Source organism: Thermobia domestica, chromosome 13 (genome assembly GCF_964235325.1).
Source record: "Thermobia domestica chromosome 13, izTheDome1.hap1.1, whole genome shotgun sequence".
Lineage (NCBI taxonomy): Eukaryota > Metazoa > Arthropoda > Insecta > Zygentoma > Lepismatidae > Thermobia > Thermobia domestica.
This window is the reverse complement of record NC_137466.1, coordinates 211825379-211849837: the sequence shown is the minus strand read 5'-3', so window position 1 is coordinate 211849837 and position 24459 is coordinate 211825379. Positions and strand designations below refer to the sequence as shown.

General features: G+C 36.0%; 1 protein-coding gene across 1 annotated transcript in view; it reads right to left on the bottom strand.

The window, feature by feature from the left end:
* Window positions 1-24459, bottom strand: part of LOC145667964 (uncharacterized) — a 223975-nt gene that overhangs the window by 103282 nt on the left and 96234 nt on the right. Inside the window, exons 9-12 of the mRNA XM_081735388.1 lie at window positions 22435-22583; window positions 20165-20260; window positions 12055-12266; window positions 6575-6652 (exon numbers count right to left, since the gene is read on the bottom strand). Coding sequence (XP_081591514.1) covers window positions 6575-6652; window positions 12055-12266; window positions 20165-20260; window positions 22435-22583 — 535 coding nt within the window. The remainder of the gene's footprint in view (window positions 1-6574; window positions 6653-12054; window positions 12267-20164; window positions 20261-22434; window positions 22584-24459) is intronic.

Below are 24459 nucleotides of genomic sequence, written 5' to 3'. Positions count from 1 at the left end.
ATGTTGTGGTGTTTAACATAACATATCAAACAATAAATAGAAAAGCTGAGAATACAAATCTTTACAGAGATGACAGTCCACTGATGCTTCAAATCTGTGTATTTACTCCCTATACCTATGTTAATTCCCTAGTCAAAATAAAAACTCTTCAAAATTAATCACAAATTCTTATACAACTATCCCTTTCTTGGAGTACCGCGCGGTCACATACCCGTCACGGCGATGTAACGGTACTTTTGGTGACGAGGATAAAAATACGCATACGTCAGAAGTCCCTAAAAATATGGAAAATTGCAACGAAACTTTGTATTGGGACTATTTGCAAAACAATAAATGAATCGTGTTTTAATTTTTGCGGATAAACAGTGTTGGAGCCTATGCCCCATCCGAAAAAAGAATTAATAATACCATAATAGCGAAGGAAGGAGTGGACCGAAGGAAATGATTTTGTGTAGATATTATATAGACCCTATGTAAAATAAGCCCTTTCGTCTTTCTGAAGTAACCCTATCAGTTTTGCTTCAAATTTGGCAGACAAGAGCAAACTGGAAATAAATCGACACGTCTTTTTGTTTATGCGCATAAACATTCTAAGGGTTAAACGTGCCTCCTGAAATAGTATAAAATACACTATAATGTTTGTGCGTGTAGTTGATCTGCCAAATTTGAAGAAATCGGGTGAAGACACGACACTTGTGAAACACGAAAGGCAATATTTTACATATCCAACATCTACATACAACTTAATTCGCTTCGGTTTACTCCTCGCCACTCAACGCCTCGGTCCACTCAAAAGTTTTTTTCTTTGAGGAAAATACGAAACACATATTACCTCATCTTACCTCTACAATATTTGTGCACATTTCATTCACTTCGGTCCACTTTTTCTTGCCTTTCGGGGTCAAATTCCAAAATGTTGGACGGGGACTTTTGCCCTAAGAATCGTTTTCCCCCCGAAAATAAAAAAACGCGTATTCGTTTATTTTTTGCCTATTGTTCATACACAAAGTTATGTTGCAATTCTACATGTCCTTTACACACATCTGACATACTGTTACTAGCACTTTTAATTTTTCGTGATCAAAGGTTTGGAGGGGTCGGTGCCTCACCCAACCGTTTTCTCCAGGAAAACATCAAACCGGTATCCTCATTTTACGTCTGCAGTATCTGTGGACAAGTTTATCCACTTGGGTTCATTTCTTCTTGCCTTTCGGGCGTCAAATTTCAAAATTTTGGGTGGGGCCTTTGAAACCTAAAACCGTTCTTATACAGAACATAAAAAACCCGTATTCGTTTATTTCTTTTCATATTGCCCATACGCAAAGTTATATTGCAATTCTTCATGTCCTTCACACCATCTGACAACTGTTACTAGCACTTTTGATATTTCGTGAACAAATGTTTGGAGGGATCCGTGCCCACCCAACCTTTTTTCGACGAAAATACGAAACACTTATTCCCTCATTTGATGTTATACAATATCTGTGCAGAATTTCATTCAATTCGGTTCACTTTAATTTGCCTTTCGAGCGTGAACTTTCAGAATTTTGTGTGGGAGCTTTTGACCCCTAAACCGTTTTTCTGTAGAAAATAAAAAAAAACGTATCCGTTTCCTTTTTGTGTATTGTCCATACACAAAGTTATGTTGCAATTCTTCATGTCCTTCACACAAATCTGACGTCCTGTTACTAGCACTTTAATATTTCGTGATCAGTTTGGAGGGATCCGTGCACCACCCAACCATTTTTCTCGGAAAATGCGAAATCCGTATCCACATTTTACGTCTGCAATATCTGCGGACAATTTCATACACTTGATTTACTTCTTCCTTGCTTGTCGGACGTCAACGTTAAAAATTTTTGGTGGGGATTTTTGCAACCTGAAACCGCTTTTGCGCAGAACATAAAAAATTCGTATTCGTTTATTCTTTGTGTATTGTCCATACAGAAAGTGTCGTTGCAATTCTTCATATTCTTTACACACATCTGACACTATTACTAGCACTTTAGGTTTTTCGTGATCAAATGTTTGGAGTGGTCCGGTCCCCACAGAACCGCTTTTCCAGAAACATAGGAAACCCGTATCCTCCTTTTACGTCGTCAATATCTGTGCACACTTTCATTCACTCCGGTTCACTTCTTGCCTTTCGGACGTCAACATTCAAAATTTCGGGTGCGGGCCTTTTTCCCCTAAAACCGTTTCTCCGTAGAACAAAAATCCCGTATTCGTTTATTTTTTGCGTATTGTCCATACACAAAGTTATGTTGCAATTCTTCATGTGCTTTACACACATCTGACATAATGTTACTAGCACTTTTGATATTCCTTGATGAAAGCTTTGGACTGGTCCGAGGCCCACCCAACCCTTTTTTCCAGGAAAATACGAAACCCGTATTCAGTCATTTTATCTCTACAATATTTGCCCTGAATTTTATTCACTTCGGTTCACTTCATTTTGCCTTTCCGGCGTCAATTTTCAAAATTTTTGGTAGGAGATTTTGCCCCTAAACCGTTTTTTACGCAGAAAATAAAAAAGTATTAGTTAATTTTTTGCGTATTGTCCATACACAAAGTATAGTTGCAATTCTCCATGTCCTTTACACACATGTGACATACTGTTACCAGCACTTTTGATTTTTCGTAATCAAAGGTTTTGAGGGATCGGTGCACCACCTAACCGTTTTTACATTAAAATACGAAACCCGCATTCCCTCATTTTATGTCTACAGTATCTGTGCACAATTTCATTCACTTCGGTTCATTTCTTTTTGCCTTTCGGTCACCAATTTTCAATATTTTGGGAGTGAGATTTTGTCCCCTAAAACAGTTTTTCCGCAGAACATAAAAAAACAGTATTCGTTTATTTTTGGCGTATTGTCCATACATAAAGCTATGTTGCAACTCTTCATGTCCTTTACACACATGACATAATGTTACTAGCACTTTTGATATTCCTTGATAAAAGGTTTGGAGGGGTTCGTGCCCCACCCAACCCTTTTATCAGGAAAATACGAAAACCGTATCCTCATTTTATGTCTACAATATCTGTGCACAATTTCATTACTTCGGTTCACTTCTTGCCTTTCGATCGTCAACTTTCCAAACTTTGGTTTGGGGCTTTTGCCTCCTAAAACCGTGCTTCCGCAGAACATAAGAAACCCGTTTTCTTTTCTTTTTTACGTATTGTCCATACACAAAGTCATCTTGCAATCTTTATGTCCTTTACACGCATCTGATATACTGTTACTAGCACTTTTGATATTTCGTGATCAAAATTTTGGACGGGTCCTTTCCCCACCAAACCGTTTTTTTTAGGAATATATGAAACCCGTATTGCCTCATTTTACGTCGACAATATCTGTGCGCAATTTCATTGTCTTCGATTCACTTTTATTCGCCTTTCGGGCGTCAACTTTCAAAATTTTTGGTTGGGCCTTTTGGCCCTAAAACTGTTTTCCGGAGAAAATAAAAAAAACGCATTCGTTTATTTTTTGCGTATTGTCCATATATTAAGTTTCGTTGCAATTCTTCATGTCCTTTACACAATCTGACATACTGTTACTAGCACGTTTGATATTTCGTGATCAAATGTCTCGAGAGGTCCGTGCCCCATCCAACCGTTTTCCCCGTTAAAATTCGAAACCTGGATTCCCTAATTTTACGTCTGCAATATCTCTGCACAGTTTCATTCACTTTGGTTCAGTTGTTCTTGCCTTTCGTGTGGCAGCTTTGAAAATTTTGGGATTGGCTTTTATATTAAACCTTTACATTATGTATTGTTTCTTTTTTATGAAATTCTTCTCCCGGGATGGAAGGAGAGAAATGGTTTCCTCTTATATCTGTTTCTTGCCATTCATCTTGTTTGAACTGCTTAAGTAAGATCATTTTGTAACTTTTGATGTCATCCAACTCCGTCACAGTAATAAAGTTGTCATTTTTAACAATTTGTTTTATTCTCTTATTTGCAGTTTGCCACACTAATATATTTTTTACAAAATTGAGGTTTGGTCCAACGCCTTTCGAATTCGCAACCAACCGAAGCCCCGAGCTTTTTGGGTTGCCTGCTATTGCAGGAAAAGGAGAATTGCAGGTGGTAATGGGCTTAAAAACGAGTCATACATGAGGTTCCCCCCGTCCCCTATTTTAGGGAGAGGGGGTGTACGTGAAATTTTCAAATGGGAACATAGGTTGAGTGATACCTCGTTCGAAAGAGCTTGGAAAATTGAACAATTTTTGTTGGAAACAATTTTTGATATGGGGCACCGTTTTCAAGATGGCCCCCAAAAATGGTCCTGTAGCAGATAAAATTTTCAGTACTTATAAATCAGAAACGGCTGAGTAGAAAAACATGAAACAAAAAATAAAAAAGGAAAAAGCCATAGGCAACGTGGAATCATATTGTTGCGGTGTCCCCAGAGCCCCCCATCATGGGGGCCCGGGACCAACTTGAAAATTTCAAATGGGAATATAGGTTGAGTGATACCGTGTTTGATAGATCGTGGAAAGTCTAACAGCTTAGTATAAAATTTGTTTTGATTTTGGGCAAGCCTGTTTCAAAATGGTCGCCGAAAATGGTTCTACATTCAGATACAAAGCGTAGTGTTTAAATTAAGTGTTACACGCCAATATCTCGCGAACTATGCATCAAATAAGAAAAGTGTTAAATAGTCAATGTACAACACAGACGGCCCAAAATATGGGTTAAACACGAGGTTCCCCGCCCCTCATTTTGGACGAAGGGATGTACGTAGAATTTTCAAATGGCAACATAGGGCGAGTGATAACTTCTTTGATAGATCGTGAAATACCAAACAGCTTAGTACAAAATTAGGACAATGTTTGGGGTACCCAATTGCTTAACTTGTACAACTTCCCTATCCCATGCAAATGGAGTCTATTTCAGCGGAAACAATATGGAACCTTTCTGCAAGTTCATCACATGTTAGACTACTGTCCTCCTCAATGGCTGCTTTCACGGTGTCATTATCTAGCACATGTGGTCGTCCGCTGTGCGATTCATCCTAAAAGCTCACATCTCCCAAACGGTATTTCTGGACCAATGCCTGGCGATGCGTTCATTCATGGCATTCTTTCCAAGTGTCTGGTATATGCAGCGGCTTGATGCGTCAGCTAACCTATTTTCAAGTCATACACGCAAACAAGCTGCTTCGATACCTCCATTTCTCCTCGACACTTGGCAGGAGCGTGCGTCATTTTGTTTCCTCTCAGTGAGCGCATGATTAATGGGATGTCAAAAACGGCAAGAACCTTTTTGGTTACCTTGTATCTTCAATGATAATGGATGCCACAGCCACAATTCCACGTTTTGTTTTTAAAGAAATTCATTCCTATCGTTATTAGTGATACTTCTAACTTTCTTGTAGTAATACCTATGATTGCTTGTCATGGTATTTGTTCTTTCTTGTCGTTTTGTTGTGTGGGATTTCTGGTTAAGTATTTTATACTTAAACATCAAGAGTACTATGAAATTAGTCCGGTTAGCCAATGCATACGCTGATGTAGAACTTTATCATCTATTTTTCTAAACTCACAAGCACTTTCGAAATAAATCTCTTTGCGAATTAGATTACATTATAATAAAACGCAGAACAGGAAACTTCGATAAAATCGAAAACTAATAGAAACGAAAAAGAAAAACGGTAGAAATCATCCGTGCGTCGACAAAGAATTTCTCATTAGATTGTTGATCTAACTGCATTTTGTAAATGATTTAGAAATATGATATTCCACTGCACAAGCGACAAGAAAAGATGATGCGTACAACTACAGAATATAAGTTTGTTACACATCGTTTATGGAAAGTTTCGTTAAATTTCTAAGTATGAAGTTGCCAATTAAAAATCAAGCACTCAACTACACCTGAAATCGCTTTAAATTTTTTATTTTAAATGTTAAAATCTCACTCCTACCAAATTCCTTGACTCTTCTCAGTTTTCCAAGACTTTAGTCACCCTGTTATACGTATATTGCAGTCCACTCTTAGGGAGCTGCTAGGAATATTTGTAATTATTATTTGGTTATTATTCTTGTAAATGCTATGTCTTGGTAATTAATATAGATTTAGAAAGAAATTCGGCCGGTTAAATTATTATTACAGGAAATCCCGGCCGAGTAAATTATTATTACAGTACATATAATCTATATTTATTCTTGTCTTTAGTATAAGTTTGATTTATGTAGCTTAATTGTTAACTAAGAGCAGTTTTCCTTCTTTCCGAAACAGGATTTTTTTTTTTTTTTTTAACAGCTCACTTAGGGGAGAGCCAAGAACGAACGCTAATGCTTTTTTTTTTTTTTTTTTCGTTAATTTAAAAATATCTTTAAACCAAGTGTCTGACTGGTGACCGTTGGCTGTAACTCCTATATAAGAGCAGGAGAATCATAGGTGAGGGGGGAGTCTAGCTCGGCTGTCTAAAGAGGTAGATGGCTAGGGTTCTGTCCAAGAAGGGACGAAATCTTTCTGGAAATGTAGGGACTGACTTATCTATCACTCAGTAGAATAGCATTAAAAGACATTTTTCTGTTTAATTTCAAAATGAGAAGGCACACATACCATCCAATTTCTTGAAAACCTCCTGTTGTTCTTCTATCGCGATCATGGAATGTAGCTGAAAAATTGCATACCTATCACCTGAAAAATAAATAATAATACGGTAATTCATTTAAGAAAAGTGATACGATAATACCAAAAATAACATTTTATTTGTAGAAAAAAAAAAAAGGAATTCTAAACTCTCAAATGGGCAATTTTATACAAGTTTAAAATTGAATTTAAAAACTTAAGGAATCAGAGCAGGTTACTCCCTTCTTACGACCCATATTTACTATCATTAAATTAAGAAGTGAAACTATCAGCAAAATCTCATACATTAGATATCTTGACTTAAAACCTAGAGAAAATGTCAAGATTTCGCATATCGAGAATTGAATAGAAAAGCTACTATTTTCTTGTTACACCATAAAAAGGAAACTATTAAAAATACGGTAGGTGACAATGTTGCTAAATTTCAGGATTTACACTGAAACTTGGTACTGAATTGCCCGGCTTTCCATGAATTTCTGACTGGGTAAGTAAATTTTCCCTGATCTGAAACTCCACAAACCCGACTTTGCCTGAAGTTCCATGACTGGGTAAGTAAATTTTTCCTGACCCGAAACTCAACAAACCTGACTTTTCCTGAATTTCTATGACTGGCTAACTAAATATTCTCTCATCTGAAACACCACAAGCCCGTCTTTTCTGAATTTCCATGACCGGGTAGGTAAATTTTCCCTGACCCGAAACTCCACAACCCCGCTTTTCCCTGAATGTCCATAACTAGATAAGTAAATTTTCCTTGACCTGAAACTCCACAAACCCAACTTTCCCTGAATGTCCATAACCGGGTATGTTAATTTTCCCTGACCCAAAACTCCACAAACCCAGCTTTCCCTGAATTTCCATGACTGGATAAGTAAATATTCTCTGACTCGAAATTCCATAAACCCGGCTTTCCCTGAATTTCCATGACTGGATAAGTAAATTTTCCCTCACTCGAATCTGTACAAACCCGACTTTTATTGAATTTCCATGACTAGGCAGGTAAATTTTCCGACTCGTAACTCCACAAACCCGACTTTCCCTGAATTTCCATAACCAGGTAAGTAAACTTTCCCTGACCCGAAACTCTACAAACCCGGCCTTCCCCGAATTTCCATGGCTAGGTAAGTAAATTTTCCCTGACACGAAACTACGCAAACCCGACTTTCTCTGATTTCCATGACTGGGTAAGTAAATTTTCCTTGACCCTGAAACTCCACAAATACTATTATTTATGGTTAGATTTCAAAAAACAATAAGTTCCTTAATCGATTTCCACTATCTCCACAGCCGTTTAACACTTTCCTTTTTATTTTTAAGTACAATATAAGCTTGCTTTTTCTTTTACTATAAATACTTATTATAAGTCAAACTTCCTTTATCTGGAACATAATAAAACCTAGTACGAAACAATAATTGTACATTAACGATAATTTAATATCTTCTCGTTCTGAATATATTTATAAACATAAACAAGTAAACATGCATCATGATTTGGCCTATCATCCCAGTGGAAGCTTGAGTGGTTCGGATTCCACGTTAAGCTTTAGGTCCATGTTTCATATGGTCTCGATGCTGAACGGGAAGCTAAATGCCAAACTCAAATTCAAGCTCAATTTGACCTATCTCTTTGATTATTTACAATCAACAAACCTATTTTTCTGTTACAGATGAATTTTTTCTTTGTTCTTTTCTCTTTCAAAGCTTGAAGTTTCTAACATCTTATTGGCGCTCTTTAAGCTTTTTTCGTTCTAAAGATAATTTTCATTTTTCAGCTGTTTTCTTATAACCTTCTTTTTGAATCTTCTTGATTCTTTGAATTATTCTTCGTATCTTCTGTGGGTAGTTACAAAAAGTTTCCATTTTTCTGTAAATATAACAATTTCTCTGATTTTCGGTATATTTTGAAGTATTTCTGCTAATTCCGGCAAATTTTGAAGCATTTCCCTGATCTTCGGCATATTTTTTAAACACTTCCCTGATTTTCGGCATATCCTTGAAGCATTTCCCTGACTTCCTTGACTCATTTTAATTTCCGAGATCTTCTCTACCTTTGTAAACCCTGTATTTAATATTATACAAGTGTTCAATATATGCTAAAATATGGAATCTGGCTCTGGAAAATTCTTCCAGGCACAATATATTTAATAAAGTAAGTTCAATTTAAAACCGGCTCCGAGGTACAGAACAATACTTCTTCCGTCCTTTACTCCTTCTCCTCCCCATTCCCTTTTACACACCTCCTTACATCCGCCCGCTATAATTATATATATAAAACTGGAACAACAATGACACACATAACGAACATTTGAAACAGAAATGAGAAATGTTTAAAATTAAATGTAGCACGGAACTAGTTTCAATTGAACGCATTGTTCGAAATTTGTAAGAAACAATTAATACACAAGTGTACGAAATTTGTAAGAAACAAATAATACTTAAGTGTACGAAATTTGTAAGAAACAAGTACTACATAGGGGAAGGTCGTCTGGTATCGGACAGCGGGTGGTATCGGACAAAAGCAGTTTTCGTTATTTCCCGCTTACGACTGCACCTAATAAGCTTACAGTGAGTTGATCGGAATAAATTAACCAAGCCCACACCATAGTGGATTTGTCCCATGAACGGTATGTCTCGTGCTTCAAGGTTTTTGTATTTTTGCGAGTGATCAGGTGCATGGAGATAGATTTATTTGGCTATAACTTATTACAAAATAAGTGTTTTGATATATTATTGTTATCACAACATTTATTAGGATGAATATATTATAATTTAGGAGTATAGTTGCATTCGTGTTGTTACAATCCGGTAGATAGCCATTCATACGTTGCAAGTCATTCGGCTGGTATCGGACAAAGTGGAATCGGGTGGTATTAGACATTACATTGGTAAATAAACATGACGTTTCTGGCTTTTTCAGGAAACCATTGGCAAAGTACATGTCAATTGGGATGAAGAAAATATAAGGTTGTCCATGGATAAAGTTATTTCCAAATAAATGGCACTACGTGTAGCCGGTTTTAGATTTAGTGTTCCTAAGAGTACATTAGGAGATTGTGTCAAAAAAAGAAAAAAAAACTGTTGAAAGGAAAAGAAGCCTTGCTTCTCGGATAACAAAGGCACGTTTAGTAGAACGTTTGATCGCGACCAAGAGGAAACACTATACAATCATGTAAAGGCTTTGGTTAGTCAACTAATGCCACTAAGCAAACCAGAATTATTAAAACTAACTTACAAACTTGCTGAAAAACTAAACATCATAATCTGTGGGAAGTCTTTTGATGAAGATTGGAAGTAGTGTAACGTATATAAAGACTGGGTCCATGAACAATATACCAATGTTGATGACAAACTGTTTTATCATTGTGATTTGTGTTACAATAAAAAAATAAGTGGAGATGAGACTAAAAAGTTTGAAATTTATGTTTTACTTTCATTTTAGGCTGTTTCAAAGCCTAATAAAACTGTATTTTGTGTATAAAAACTCCTGTAAGTAAACAGCTAGCAATTGTAAGTGGTTCTATAAGTAATTTATTTATTAAATTACCTCAAAAGAGCGATTATCTATAGTTTTATGTTTGTTCGATACCACCCTCCACTTTTTAAGGACGCTAATTTCTATTATCTTTGATTTTTTACAAAAATAAATATTATTAGTTTCTACCTGTCAAATCACCTTTAGCATGTTCTGTATAAGATACCAAGGTATCGTTTTGTGCATTAAGTGATTGGATATAGGCATTTTTCAGCCTGACAGACTAAAAAAAGCTAAGGTGTCCGATACCAGACGACCTTCCCCTAAGTGTACGAAATTTGTAAGAAACAAGCAGCGGCGCAAATCTGTCTTCAACATTGGGGGGAACGGGTAACATAAATGCGTGACCAAAAGTGATGAGGTGATTGCGGACATCCAAATAAGTAAAAATGTTCCTATAAACATGGGTTCTATACTTCTTCGTTTCCGAGATACAGGGTGTTCAAATGTCGACTCCCTCCAATGGCTCACTATGGGAAAGGGAATGGAAATGTTCAATATTACAGGAATAATACAATCAAGTGGAATTATATCTGTGCAAATGCATTTATACTAACATAGAGAATGAAACAAATCAAAATTTGAGGTCATTGAGTTGTCAGTGTTGCCAACCTAATACAACCGATACCGTTGTTTCCTATTGTGCGGCATTAATTAACTTCATCTTGGATGCTTTGTCTTTCGAAAATGAAATAAAATCTGTCCCATGTTTAGGAACATTTTGATGTCAGCTAACGTGTGGACATCTAGTGCTATTTGAAAACATAACACTTTGTATCAGGTTGGCAACACTGACAACCCAATAAGCTCAAATGTTTAGTTTCATTCGCTATGTTAGTGTGAATCTATTTGTACAGGCATAATTCAACTTGATTGTATTATTTCTGTAATATTGAACATTTCCATTCCCTTTCCCATAGTGAGCCAATGGAGGGACACGTCATTTCAACAGCTTGTATCTCGGAAACGAAGCGACATCGGACTCATGTTTATATTTTTACTTATTTGGATGTCCACAATCACCTCGTCACTTTCGGCCATGCATTTACGTTACACCCTTGTTCAAAATATTTATGAAATTGAAAAACAATGCTGTGGAGGATCAGGGGAGCACAGTTGTCCTCAGCATTGGGAGGCGAGCAGATTTGAGGCTTATTCTGGGGGGACATAAATTTCATCTCAGTTTCCTTTGTGGCAATTGGACAAAAATCATCACATTTCTTTCCAAAAACACATTTCAAATTGGATTATTGGGGAGATAGTCCCCCCAGTTCCAAGAATGCAGAGGACGTGTCCCCCTCATTCCCCGGGCTTTGCGACAGTGGATACAAGTAATACATTAAGTGTACGAAATTTGTAAGAAATAAGTAATACATAAGTGTAGGAAATTTGTAAGAAACAATTAATACATAAGTGTAGGAAATTTGTAAGAACCAATTAATAAGTAAGTGTAAGGAATTTGTAAGAAACAAGTAATACATAAGTGTACGAAATTTGTAAGAAACAAGTAATATATAAGTGTACGCAATTTGTAAGAAACAATACGTAAGCGTACGAAATTTGTAAGAAACAAGTAATACGTAAGTGTGACACCAGAAGGTTAACCGAACAATCCGAATTTTCTTTCATGTCTTAACCATTTTAAAGAAGTCAAACTAAGGATTTGCATTCCGTGTAAAGGGGACAACACCTACCTACTTCACTATGTGGACCACCAACTAAAGAATTACGGTTATCATTATCGTATGCTACCTTTAATGCCTTATATCCAGTCTGAAACAATTCAAAGGATTAGATGAATATGTGTTAAAAAAAATAAAATAAAATAAAATAAAATAAAAAAAAATCAATACAAACAAGAGAAACACACAGTAACAAAATAATGAAACACCATATTTTACGACGCACTAACGCTTACCATCTTGGAACATCTCAACGTCAATAAGCATTTCATATAATTCTGCGATATCGCCCCATCCTGGCAGGAACACAAGAATAGCCCCTTCTCCCTCACGAAGGCAGATATGTTTAATCAGCTCTTTCACCAGCTTCAATGAAAGACGATCAGCACCTTGGCACCTTAACGATCTTATCACTTCCCTGTTATATCTTCCTGTCATTTCCAGCTTCCTAAAATGGTAGAAAATTTGGAAACGTGATTTTGAAACAGGTACAAGAAATCTGCATCAGTAAAACTGCCTTATTCACTAGTAACGGAACCGTTTAATTTTCCAACGCGTTAAATTTTCCAATATTGCGAATTTTAAAAAAATTAAAAAATAGAAAATAATAATAAAACTGTTGCAATTACTCTTGAAAATTAATAGTTTTCACTCATTAGTGGTTTTTAGTCGTGTATTCGTTGATGCACATTAATTACAGAACTTTCACAGTTACATACAAGTCTACCATCATGAAGCGTTTCTGTTGCAACAAATACGGTTCTTGAATGAAAGTTATGTTCTTAATATGTTCTTTGATCTGGTGAAGTTTTGTAAATTTTAACCAAATTACTTGTTAAAAGAGAGAGAGAGAGAGAGCAGTAGGCTATTTTCACTAATACTCATTCATTAGACCATATAATTACTATTACTTAATATTATAATAAAGACTTTTATATAAACTTCATGTACAAAATCCTGTATGAAAACAAATACCTGTTCTCTAGTGAGACAAATTATCTGTAATAATAACGACAAATTATCTGTATATTCCTGAAGCAACTGCAACGTCATCAACTAAGACAAACGGTTTTTATTTTGTTATTGTCGGATATGTACTGTAACACTTATAGTTAGTTGTATGAACTAATTATATATATATATATATATACTAGTTCATATATATAAATTTCCCTATTCTAATACAAGAAACATTAAGTACTTAATGATCTTAACTGTAAACTAGTAAATATAAAATGTTTTAATTGTAAAAGCATAATATAGTAAAATATTCGAAAAATTTAAATTTTCTCCAAACTTTCTGTTCTCTTCCAAGCTTGGGGGAAATTTTTTTTTTAACCTAATATTTCCGGTTTTTTTTTTTTTTTTTTTTTTTTTAATTTTTTTTAAGGCCTTTACAACACTAGCCAGAACAGTCTCGGATTTACAGCATTTGTCCTTCCAGGAAATGTTCGCAATATTTAAAGATTAGTAATCGATATTCAATTGATACGAATAATCAACTGTCTGTCACTCACTTTTGATGAGTATTGACTACGTATTATACAGGGTAAGACATAAGTCGGTTAACATCCCTGTAGCACACAAACGGCTTGGCGTTTACATTTGGTTCATGCTGTACGTTGTTCGGGTAATGAACTACATTGCACAACATGGTTGCCCTGGCGGTCATCTTGGAAGCCGACATCTTGAATCCAACTTTGAATTTTTAAATGGGAAGGGGGCCATGTGAAGTATCAATTGACACGATCTCGATTTCAGGGAAATAGTGGTGCAGTCCATTTTCACCTACCATTATTGGTTAAGAAGTTATTGCGTGTCAAATGATACCCCACATGTCCCCTTCCCATTTAAAAATCCACAGTGGGATCCAAGATGGCGGCTTCCAAGATGGCCGCTATGGTAACCATGTCGTGCAATATGGTCCATTACTCACCCAAACAGCATATACCATGAACCAAGTGGGAACGCGAAGCCGTTCGTGTGCTACAGGGGTGTTAACCGACTTATGCCTCACCCTGTATAATTAACTCATACTTTAGCAAGAATCAACAGTATAACTATGAATATACTGTACATTTTTATCAAGTGTTCTGGTTTTTTCAGTCTAGAAATATGAGAGTCCTAAACATTGCGGATGGACAAGCAATCATGTAGTTCGTTTAAAAATCAGACTTCAACCACGTTTTCTTCAAAGAAAGAAAAAAATGCTGTGTTCATAAGTGTCTATTATGAAAATTTTTGAGGAAACATGCATTGTTTTGTACATGGAACTGCCTGTAAAAGCCTGTCAGATTTTGACAGGTATTATACAGGCGCCTGTTTCGGCGAAAACACTTGTAAAGAAAATATTACAGGCACATTGTCTTTAAGTGATATGCATGTCGAAAAAGTTAAACTTCCGTAGGAAATTTTGCACGGAAACACGCGTCGTACAGAGCCTGTTCATTAAAATTAGAGCATGTAATGTACACGTAGTTACTCACATGCAGGTAAATGGAGGGAATATGTGTATGTAAAGTACCTTGAATGGATTGTTGATAACATTCGCAATACAGTAAGAATGAAAAGTACAAGGAAGGTGCCTGTTTATCAACATGTAATATACATATGTGACATTCGCATTACATGTAAATACCATGTATTAGCGTATAGCATGGAAAACGCATGATGCAGATAGAATATGTTATTTTACAGTCATCATTTTCGTGTACATGCGAAGTGTGCAACTCCCGTACGTGCACTGTACAGGCAATGTACAGGTGAACGGGAACATGCAATGATCATGATTGCCAATAAATGGATTAAACAGATACGTGTGGTGAATAAGGTGCATTGGAGCTAAAACATTCACGTTATAGGCATAGGAGACATGCAATATTCAGGCACAAGTCTCCAATTTGACGTTCACTATGCAAGGTCCTGACACATGTATAATACATGGAATTACCTGTATTATCTCCGTGTACATGCGAAGTGTGAACCCACCTATATGCAGTGTAAAGCTAATGTGCAGGTAAACGGAAAATGCAATGAACAAGGTTGATTGGAGTGAATCATTAATGTTACAGGTGTAGGAAACATGTAATATTCAGGCACCAAATCTCCAGTTTGCCATGCATATATGCAAGGTCCTGACACATGTATAATACATCGGAATAGAATTGAACACATTGCCTGTAACATGCAAATTGTGAACTCACCTACATGCAGTATACAGGCAAGGTACAGATGAATGGGAATATGCAATGGTCATGACTGCCAATAAATGGATTAAGCAGATACGTGTAGTGAGTAAATAGCTTAAACAACTAAATGCGATGGACAAGGTTGATTAGAGAAAAACATTCACGTTACAGGCGTAGAGAGCATGCAATATCCAGACATCAAGTCTCCACTTTGACATGCACATATGCAAGGTGCTGACACATATATACAGAGGCGTGCGCAGACCCTTGGATTAGATAGATCAAATGAAGGGTAAGGGGAAAACACAAGGAATGTCCATGTGCGTACTTTATCGGGTGCTTTGTCCTATGTGTTGGTGACTCTTGGTACTATTTGACTGTATATGCCATGCATGCGTAGATGGAGAAATGTCCATGTAAAAAGAGGCAAAAGATTTAATAACCCATTCTTTGTACGCGGTTTTCAACAATAAAACGCCATTTTCTTGAAAATGCAGTTTTGTGACATTCCTTCTTTTTTCCCCTTATCCTTCAAATACTCCATTCAACTCCTTCAAGTATGCGGCCTACATTCTAGTAATCCACCTGTAACATACATTTCCCACATATGTCACAGGTAGAAGTAATTCACCTATAACACGCAGGTCTCATGTATATTATATGTACATTTGATCAGCGTTTAACATGCATGTGATCTATACAATACATACCCAATTCATGAACAGGCAAATTGCATGTTACATGTGGCTTCCATGTACATGTTACCTACATGTCTCTTCTGCCGTATATATACATGGAACGTACATGTTTATGCGTGTCCAACACCTGTGACATGCAAATTTTATGTACACTTGCGATGTACTTTACACGTATATTCCACTCACACGCCCACTAATTTGCTAACACCCTGTATTTCACATGTATTTAAGTCGTCAGATCCTCATGAGATAACGTATATGTCAACCACATATGGAATATGCCGGTTACGTACATGTCCTTCCACTCCCTACATGTTGTTTACACGCATTTTTCACGTTGCAAGGTTGCAATCTTATCAACATGAAAACTACCTATTTCCGTGAAATGAACATGCAATGATCTTGAAACAAATTGATACGTCTCATGTGTTTAAAAGTGTTTCATTGTCAGGCGCATGTACAGGTGCCTGTAAAAATATGCTTGTTTATGCATGTTTCACAGGCACCTGTAAGCCACCTGCATTTTCTGTCTGCTGTACGTATTACAGTCATTGTGAAGGTGTAATAAACTTGCTTGTGCATTTTTTTTGTGTGTGTGTGTGTGTGTGTGTGTGTGTGTGTCCAGCCCAGACAATTTAATCATTTCATTTTAAAAGCTGCTACTTTTTCACGCATAGTAAATAATCGTTGTACCTTCTTGAAACGGATATATCAGCAACGAGGCAGACGAAGCAGCAGACGGCCTTGGCCATCGGCAGCAGCCAATCACAGTCCCACCAGTGCTTACGTCACTTTGGTAGATGGGACTCACGTGAACAGCGGGGACAAAGAGGAAACTGCGTGACGTAGGTGGCATTGGGCGCCAAGACTTCAAGAGAAGACAAGCATTTTACACTCACTGGTGAAAATAATTCGTACAAAATATAAAGTAGTGCATATCCATTTGTACTTTTGTAATCAGAAGACATCCACATTTTCTGTTGTTATAATTTGTCCATGTCATTTGAAGAGATGTAAGTATCGGGCTTAGCACCAAATATAATCACTATTTTATGCGTATCATTGGCGTTATTCCGACCCAGAATTGTCACCTCATGTTCGTTCATTTTGGTGTGCATGATGGAAAATTCCAGTTCAAATGATGCTGAAGTTTTATTCTATTTGTAAGTTTAAAGTTGTTGTTTGAATTTTGGCCTGTATGTGGTTAGCAGTGAAAGAAGCTATTACTTTCGTGATAACTTCTTTCGTCGTTAACGCTCGGGTGAAATATTCGATCAATGACTATCTATGTAATGCTTACTCTACTTGCACCACCATCCTATAGGGTAAACATCACAAAGGTACATCAGATACACTCTAAATGAAGTCAGTAATTCACAGCTGTCTCGTAGCTATATGATGGACGTGCGCGACTGTTGCGCCGGAGACCCAGGTTCGATTCCCGGTAACTTCAAATAAAAATGTAGTTTGAAAGAGGAAGACTAGAGTAAAGTAGGAGATAGTTTAAGGAAATGTCTTCAAGCTACGAACATTCTCATTTATCCGTAGAGGTTTCTCATTATCACCGTCTCCTTTAGCCTCGCCAGCATAACCATGGGACTTAAAGATTTCATTTCATTCGTCCGTAGATCTTCTCGGGTATAGCTACATCTCCATGTAATCTGACATTCGTTTCGTCCAGCCTGGGTTTTCACCTCCTTGACCCGATTTCTTACAAGATATACAGAGAATAATCTTGAGTTAATCAGAACTGTCTATTCTGAGTTTGATTCTTGACATTCTTTCCGGTTTAGATTGGCTATTGTGTCCTTCTAAATTCTCACACATATCTATCATTCGGACATTTGGCTCCGTCACATTATTTTAATATTTTGTTGTTTAATTACTATTACACTATAAACTGTTGATTAAAATTAGCCATTTCTTTCAAAAAATAGTAACGCCAATCCATTTTTGTGTTTCATATTTTTTTCACGGCTGAAATCGAAGAGCAGTGTTCAGTGGACAACATTGTCAAATGTTACGAGAAATTATAAATCTTTTATGACAAGTAATTTTAATAAATATTTATAGAGCTTCTACTTTTGGGATTAGGCTTAATAGTAGTACTTGCTGTGTAGCTAATTTATGTAAATTCGTGTTTTTGGATAATTGGCCACGGCTACTTTTTTTTTTTTATTTTTATTTATTTTGTTCTTTTAGCCAGAACCTCTACATAGATTGACTTAGCACAGGATATATTCCCATGGGGAAGCTTTGTTTCTGCAATGATAAATGTTCTAGTTTCTTACGTCATGGAGTTGGTTATGTGTTTTTGGGACTATTTCTTCTCATTAAAATAAAAATAGTACTAATTTGGCAGATAAAGGTATTAGATTTAAGATCTTATTTAGAAAATAGTCAGTGTTCCGTTGTTGGTTTCCTTTAACTACGTGCCGGAAACAAAAAGTATGGATGTTCACACACACTACCATACGACTTCACTTTTCATGGATTTCCTAAATACTAAAATGGGAAATAAAATAATGATATGCGCATTCATACAAGGTTCCAATTAATTTGCTTAATTCCGCTGTAATTTTTTGCAGGTATAACGAGTGAAAGATGGCGTTCAAGATCCCCAATCCGTCCAAACAGGACCAGCGTGCCGTCATCCAGTTTTTGAGTGCCGAAGGCTGTCAACCAGCTGAAGTGTTCCGGCGTATGAAAGACGTGTATGGTGATGCATGCGTCTCCACAACAACAGTGGTGGACTGGGCCAGAATGTTTCGGAAGGGGCGTGAACAAACCACTGATTATCCCCGTCCTGGCCAAGCCCATGTTGTTGCCACAGAATACACACATGAAAAGGTGAATGCGGCCATAGCTGCGGATAGATACATTAGTATTCAATCCATAGCGAACGGGTTAAACATGAGTTATGGTACTGCTCAGAAAATTGTGAAAGATCTGGGGTATCATAAAGTGTGCGCGCAGTGGATCCCCAGATTGTTGACAGAAGACCACAAGTTGGAGCGTATGGGTTACGCCATTGAACATTTGTCACGTTACCATTTGAAAGGTAACGACTTCTTGCTGCGCACTGTTGCTGAGGATGAAACTTGGTGCCATCATTTTGAACCGAGTTCAAAGTCTTCCAGTATGCAGTGGAAATACCCCCCATTTCCACGTCCCAAAAAGTTCAAGACACAACTGTCTGCGGGGAAAGTTATGGTGGTGTCTGTGTTCTTTGATTGCCATGGACCATTATTGGTCGACTTCAAGGAACCAGGACAGTCCATCAACGCTGCACGCTACTGTCAGATCTTGACCCAGTTACGGAGAGCCATCAAAAACAAAAGGTCTGGTTTATTGACCGCTGGAGTATTTGTGTTGCATGACAACGCGCGTCCATACGTTGCAAACCAAATGCAAGATTTGTTTAAACGATTCAATAGGGAAATGTTGCGACACCCGCGTTACATCCCTGACCTTTCATCTTGTGACTCTCACATCTTTGAGCTTCTAAAGAAGGCATTGAAAGGTTAGATTTCAGTCTGACGCTGAGGTTCAGGACGCTGTGCGTGATTGGTTTGATAGTCAGCCGTCCAAATTTTACATGGACGGCATTTGCAAGCTAGTGACACAGTGGGACAAGTGTTTCAACGCTCATGTTGACTTCTTTTGAACAATATTTTTAGTGCACGCTAATCACAGACGCCTATAGATAGCGTACAAGTTTACGCTCGAAATAAAATTTATTTCATGAATTATGACCACTGAGGGTCAGTTGATCGCCCTTTATATAAAGTAATATTTTTTGCAATGTGCTTGTGTTACGAATGTTCACTGTGGTTTGTCTCTGATTTAGTATTCCTGGGTTAGTATTGCGATCACCTCCCTCATAATGCCACCTCAAATGGATGTATGCCTATTTATATTTTATTCCTGTACAGGGTTGTCGAAGGCAATAGCACATTGGTTAGTCCAGGGGTCTATAATGCTGATGAATGTATAGAAACTTTCTAGTACCAACAAATGTTCATGAGTACTGTGCTCAATGAACTGTAAAATTACTAAATGTAAAAGTAGCAGCAAACAATTCCCGTCTCTAAAGCAACAACGAAGTCTTTTCCTTCTCAACAACGGACAACACGTCTTTAGTATTGCAAATAAACATTAGAAATTAAGACAAAGGCCATTTAGTTTTCTGCAAAAATGAGTATTTTCATGATATCTGATTTCAACCTCATTAGGTCGACATATCTATGTGGCTCAACTTGGGAGGTTATGAATTAAGATATGGTTGCATTTTACGTGAGCGTTGATCAAAATGTACCTAATAATCAGAAGGAAATAAGTATCAAATAAATAAATAAAATGAAAAATATTATTATATAATCGCTCTCACTTCTTACACAAGATACTTATTTACTGACATCCAATAGCATTACACACACATAATTACACAAACTACAAACCTTATGTACGGCGAGAGGACATCTTGATAAAATCTATATTCCTCCAGATTGGATCTGTCACGTCGCAAACGATATTCTTGGCCATCGAGACGAACGCTTTGAAAAAAGAAAGAAAAACTCATCATTCTCTTAATTACATTAAACATTTTTTACTATTATTATTATTTTAGTACTTCAAGGCGAAAAAAAAAAAAACGATGAAATAACAGAAATAGCTGCACGCTGAACTGACAGGAATTACATGCAAGTATATTAACCCTTTCGAAACGAGAGTGGCATATAAACGCACAGCCGATTTTTCTGTTCATGATGGGTGTGTTATATAAATAACACATAGACTGATGTGTCTTATAACCGTCATCTGAGTTTAATATATCAAATAAGTCATTTAATAATCAACAACAGGCTTGGGTACATCTTTAAGGCGTCCATATTTTTTCGCTTCTGAAGAAAGACTTACAGCTATCCTTAAAAGCTTAACCCTATTAGCTAGCATCTTTGGAACATACAAACTTATTAATTACATGAAATACTGAAACGTACAAATGAAGTAAAATAAGAATATAACTGTTTAACCAAGGATGTTATAAAATAGAGGATCTGTCCATATGTATCTTCATCCTATTAAATCAATGAAGCCAAAAACCAACTGAAAATCTGCACGTCTGATTGGCTACTCTCGTTTCCGACATCTTCTAATTGGCTACTTCCGTTTCCGCCATGATTGTTGGCAAAACATTGCAATCTTATTGGGCGGAGTGGGCAGAGTAGGGGTGGTGAAACTGAGACGTATGGCTTCAAGATTTTGTTGTAAAGTCAGATCCTCTATTTTATAACATCCTTGTGTTTAACAACATGACGTAAGTGCAAGTTTAATTCTTTCAAAGGAAATAATAGCATGTCAATTCCTTTAAAAGGACGTCTAAAACAATGCTTATAACTATGCAGCTACTTGCTTAAAAATAATTTAAATGTATTATCTTACACAAATCAACACGAAAATTAAATGCTTACAATAAAAAAAATCACGTTTTGAATTTAAATAATAAAAAAAATCGTATTACGTACACATATGTTACTATTGATAGCATGAGTTGACCTTACACAATTGAAGGAACAAACTCGCTTATGAAGGGAATGATCCTAATTTCAAAAAACTGCATTACTACATCGTGTACAACATTGCAATTCCAATACACTTCGCAATTTTCAAAATAACGGAACAGGACCTCAAGACTGACAAGCGATGTAAAATTACGCAGACATAAATTAATATAATTTTAAGATTATATTTTTTTTTCTTTCTTTTTTAAATCCGAATCCAAGGGATTTACTTTGAAGGCGAAAAACACTTCCTTTAGGAGCTCAAGTTGTTGGAAATGTGTTGTTAGTGAAAACTATTGCTTCCAAATGTATAGATGTTCCAACGGGCTTAAAAGTTAAAGCAAGAAATTCGTATCTATGAAATCAGGTTATGCTGATACAAACAACAAAAGATATGCGAAAGGACGTAGGGTCCATTGAGGCTGCAAGGCTAAGCCTCCCTAAATATCCATACATCAGTCTCAAATAATCATTTTAGACATACATACAATGAATTTTATTAAAATTGATTTGTTTTATAATGCACTGTTTAAACATCAAGCGAGTACTAATAGATTTTGAGGCAGAGCTCCTGAAACGTCGCATTGAAGGCTATTTTCCCCTAGCCTCATCTCAAACCATCATCAATATAGAAGTTGGCATACAGTTGTATCCTTGTATTCATATTATACACAATAAAGCTCTATAACTATATGCTCTACAGAGCTTTGTGTATTATAACAGAGAAATTTCCTCTTTTTATGTAAGGCAAAAATAAAGTTTAATATTAATAATAATAGATTTCTTTAACTTCTCGAAGAAAGGAAAAGCAGGAGATTGTTCACTTTTTATTTTCTTTCGCAGTAGATCAGTAAAACATACAAAAACCAGATCTCCTGCAAAATCAGTATCTAGCAACACTGTTCTGAGGGACAACTATTTAAGTACAGTAACTCAGTCGTTTTACAATGCGTTGCTTATCCTTCTCCCATTCACTAACGATGCACATAGAAAGAAGGTACGTAGCACTTCCATAGGTTCATCGGCGAGGAATATCCTTATAGGATGTCACTTCAATATTATTTTAATGGAATTAAATAAATTTTAAGGTTACGTAATGTATAGCTTATGGGAACTAAACGTTCCTGTTAGCTTATATCCCACGTAATAATACTAATAACACTTACTTTGTCATATTAAGAACGTCCTCCAAATAGTATTCTTTCACTGGATATGTTTCTCCAGGAATGTTGACAACGGGGCAATTCCCAAAATAGGCTGAAAATCTGTCAGAATTTATAGTTGCACTCATAAGAACGATCTTCAAGTCTGGTCTCTGAAATTAAAAATAAGTACATAATGATATATACTACCACAGCTAAGATTTTAATTCTTTAGATCGTCAACGTAACATCTAAATTCACACTTATTAAAGGAGTATAAACCCTTTGCTTATCAAATTTATATTTTCAGCTAAAGTCAAAGATAACATATTCATTAATGTCTTCACGGTCGCTGAGAGCATTGGTTTACTTAAAATGCTTTAACTGTATTATTTATTAATACTTTTTAACGAAACAAAATAAATACACAGAACGTAACGAAATAAATACATAGATATTAAAATACACCGTGAAGAATATATTGCAATACTATTTGTGTTAATAATTTATACTAGCTGAATCTGTGCTCTCTACACAGCGCATCATTCATATATGAGCATGAATCTCTTTGTCATTCCTCACACCATCTGTATACGTCCCTTTACAGACACAAGTGAAAGACATCTTGATAAAAATCGGAAAAGGGTACCATAAAGGGGAGATTTTTTAGATTATTTTTTCAATATCTCGCACCGTTTGCAAGACTGAGTCTACTTCCAGTTGGATTTTCTAACTCATGTATGACCAGTGTTTTCTTTCTTCTTGCATGTAATATGAAATAAACGAATACATTACATACACAATTAATTATAATGTCAGTGATACATGATGTTCATTGACTAAAACACTCCAAACAATAAAGATTCATTTTAGACTGAAAAAATGGTTATCCTACGTTTTTCATTACCATTTCATGAAAGAAACGTCTGAGAGATATACAACCCATGTATACAACTATGTGGTGTTGGGATGTATAACTCGTAGATGGTGCTTTTTTAAAATTTCAACACTTCTAGTATACCGCTAAAAAATACAATAAATAAATACGGCTATGTTTCTTAAATATTCAATTAGCACTGGACAGTGCACACAATTTGGAATCGACCACTGAAAACCGCACGTTTCTAGCACTTGTGGTTTTTGAGATCTCATTGTCGAAAGGATTGGAGATAAACATAAACTTTTCTTTGGACACAAACACATAAACCTAGCATTTTAATATATAGATAGGTACCCTTTTATTTATTGCGTTTAATATTTAATGTACTGCAATATTTAATGTGAATTGAACTTCCGGGTTTCGTAAGTCATGGAGTTAGTTAGTTGTTAACAGAGCTGTTTCAATGTTTCCTGACACCTTCTTAGCAGATTAGGAAACTCACTGACAATCCAACTCACCCTTCAGAATTAATTCTTGCACTATTTTGTTAACAGGAAAACGTATTGTTTACTGCTCTGAGAAACTTACGCAGAAGACTTTTCTAAACACTTTTGTAATTGTGTGCTAGTTCGTAGAAACTTTGCTCACTTCTAGCAGGTATTTTATGAATATATTATAACCTTAAATCTATGTTAAAAATTGATTATACATTAATTCGATGAATTCACACCTCTTTGACCTGCTTAATATTATAAATATTCATGTTTACATAATAAAGTACTTATCTAACTTACTTATCTAGCATTATAACTATTTTTAAACATTTTTCTTGAGTAAATAAAAGAGTACTATACAAATTATTATAAACATGCGTCAATCCATATTCTTAAATAGCTATGTGCGTTATTTTGAATTTAAGAGCATGAGGATATATCCGCACTTGAAGGGCAAAGGGTTAAGTTTAATAATATTACACATAAAATGCTAATGCTTCAAATTACTCAATCTTATGAAGCCAACAACAAAACAGTACTTTAACAAATGTTCTCAGAGTTAATTTCTATAAATCTTAAGCTATTACCTGTTATTATGGAGTTCAGAATTTTTTGTCGACGTGAATCCTGTCGAGGAATTTGAACCTTAAAATACAAAACGATAATCATGTCTGT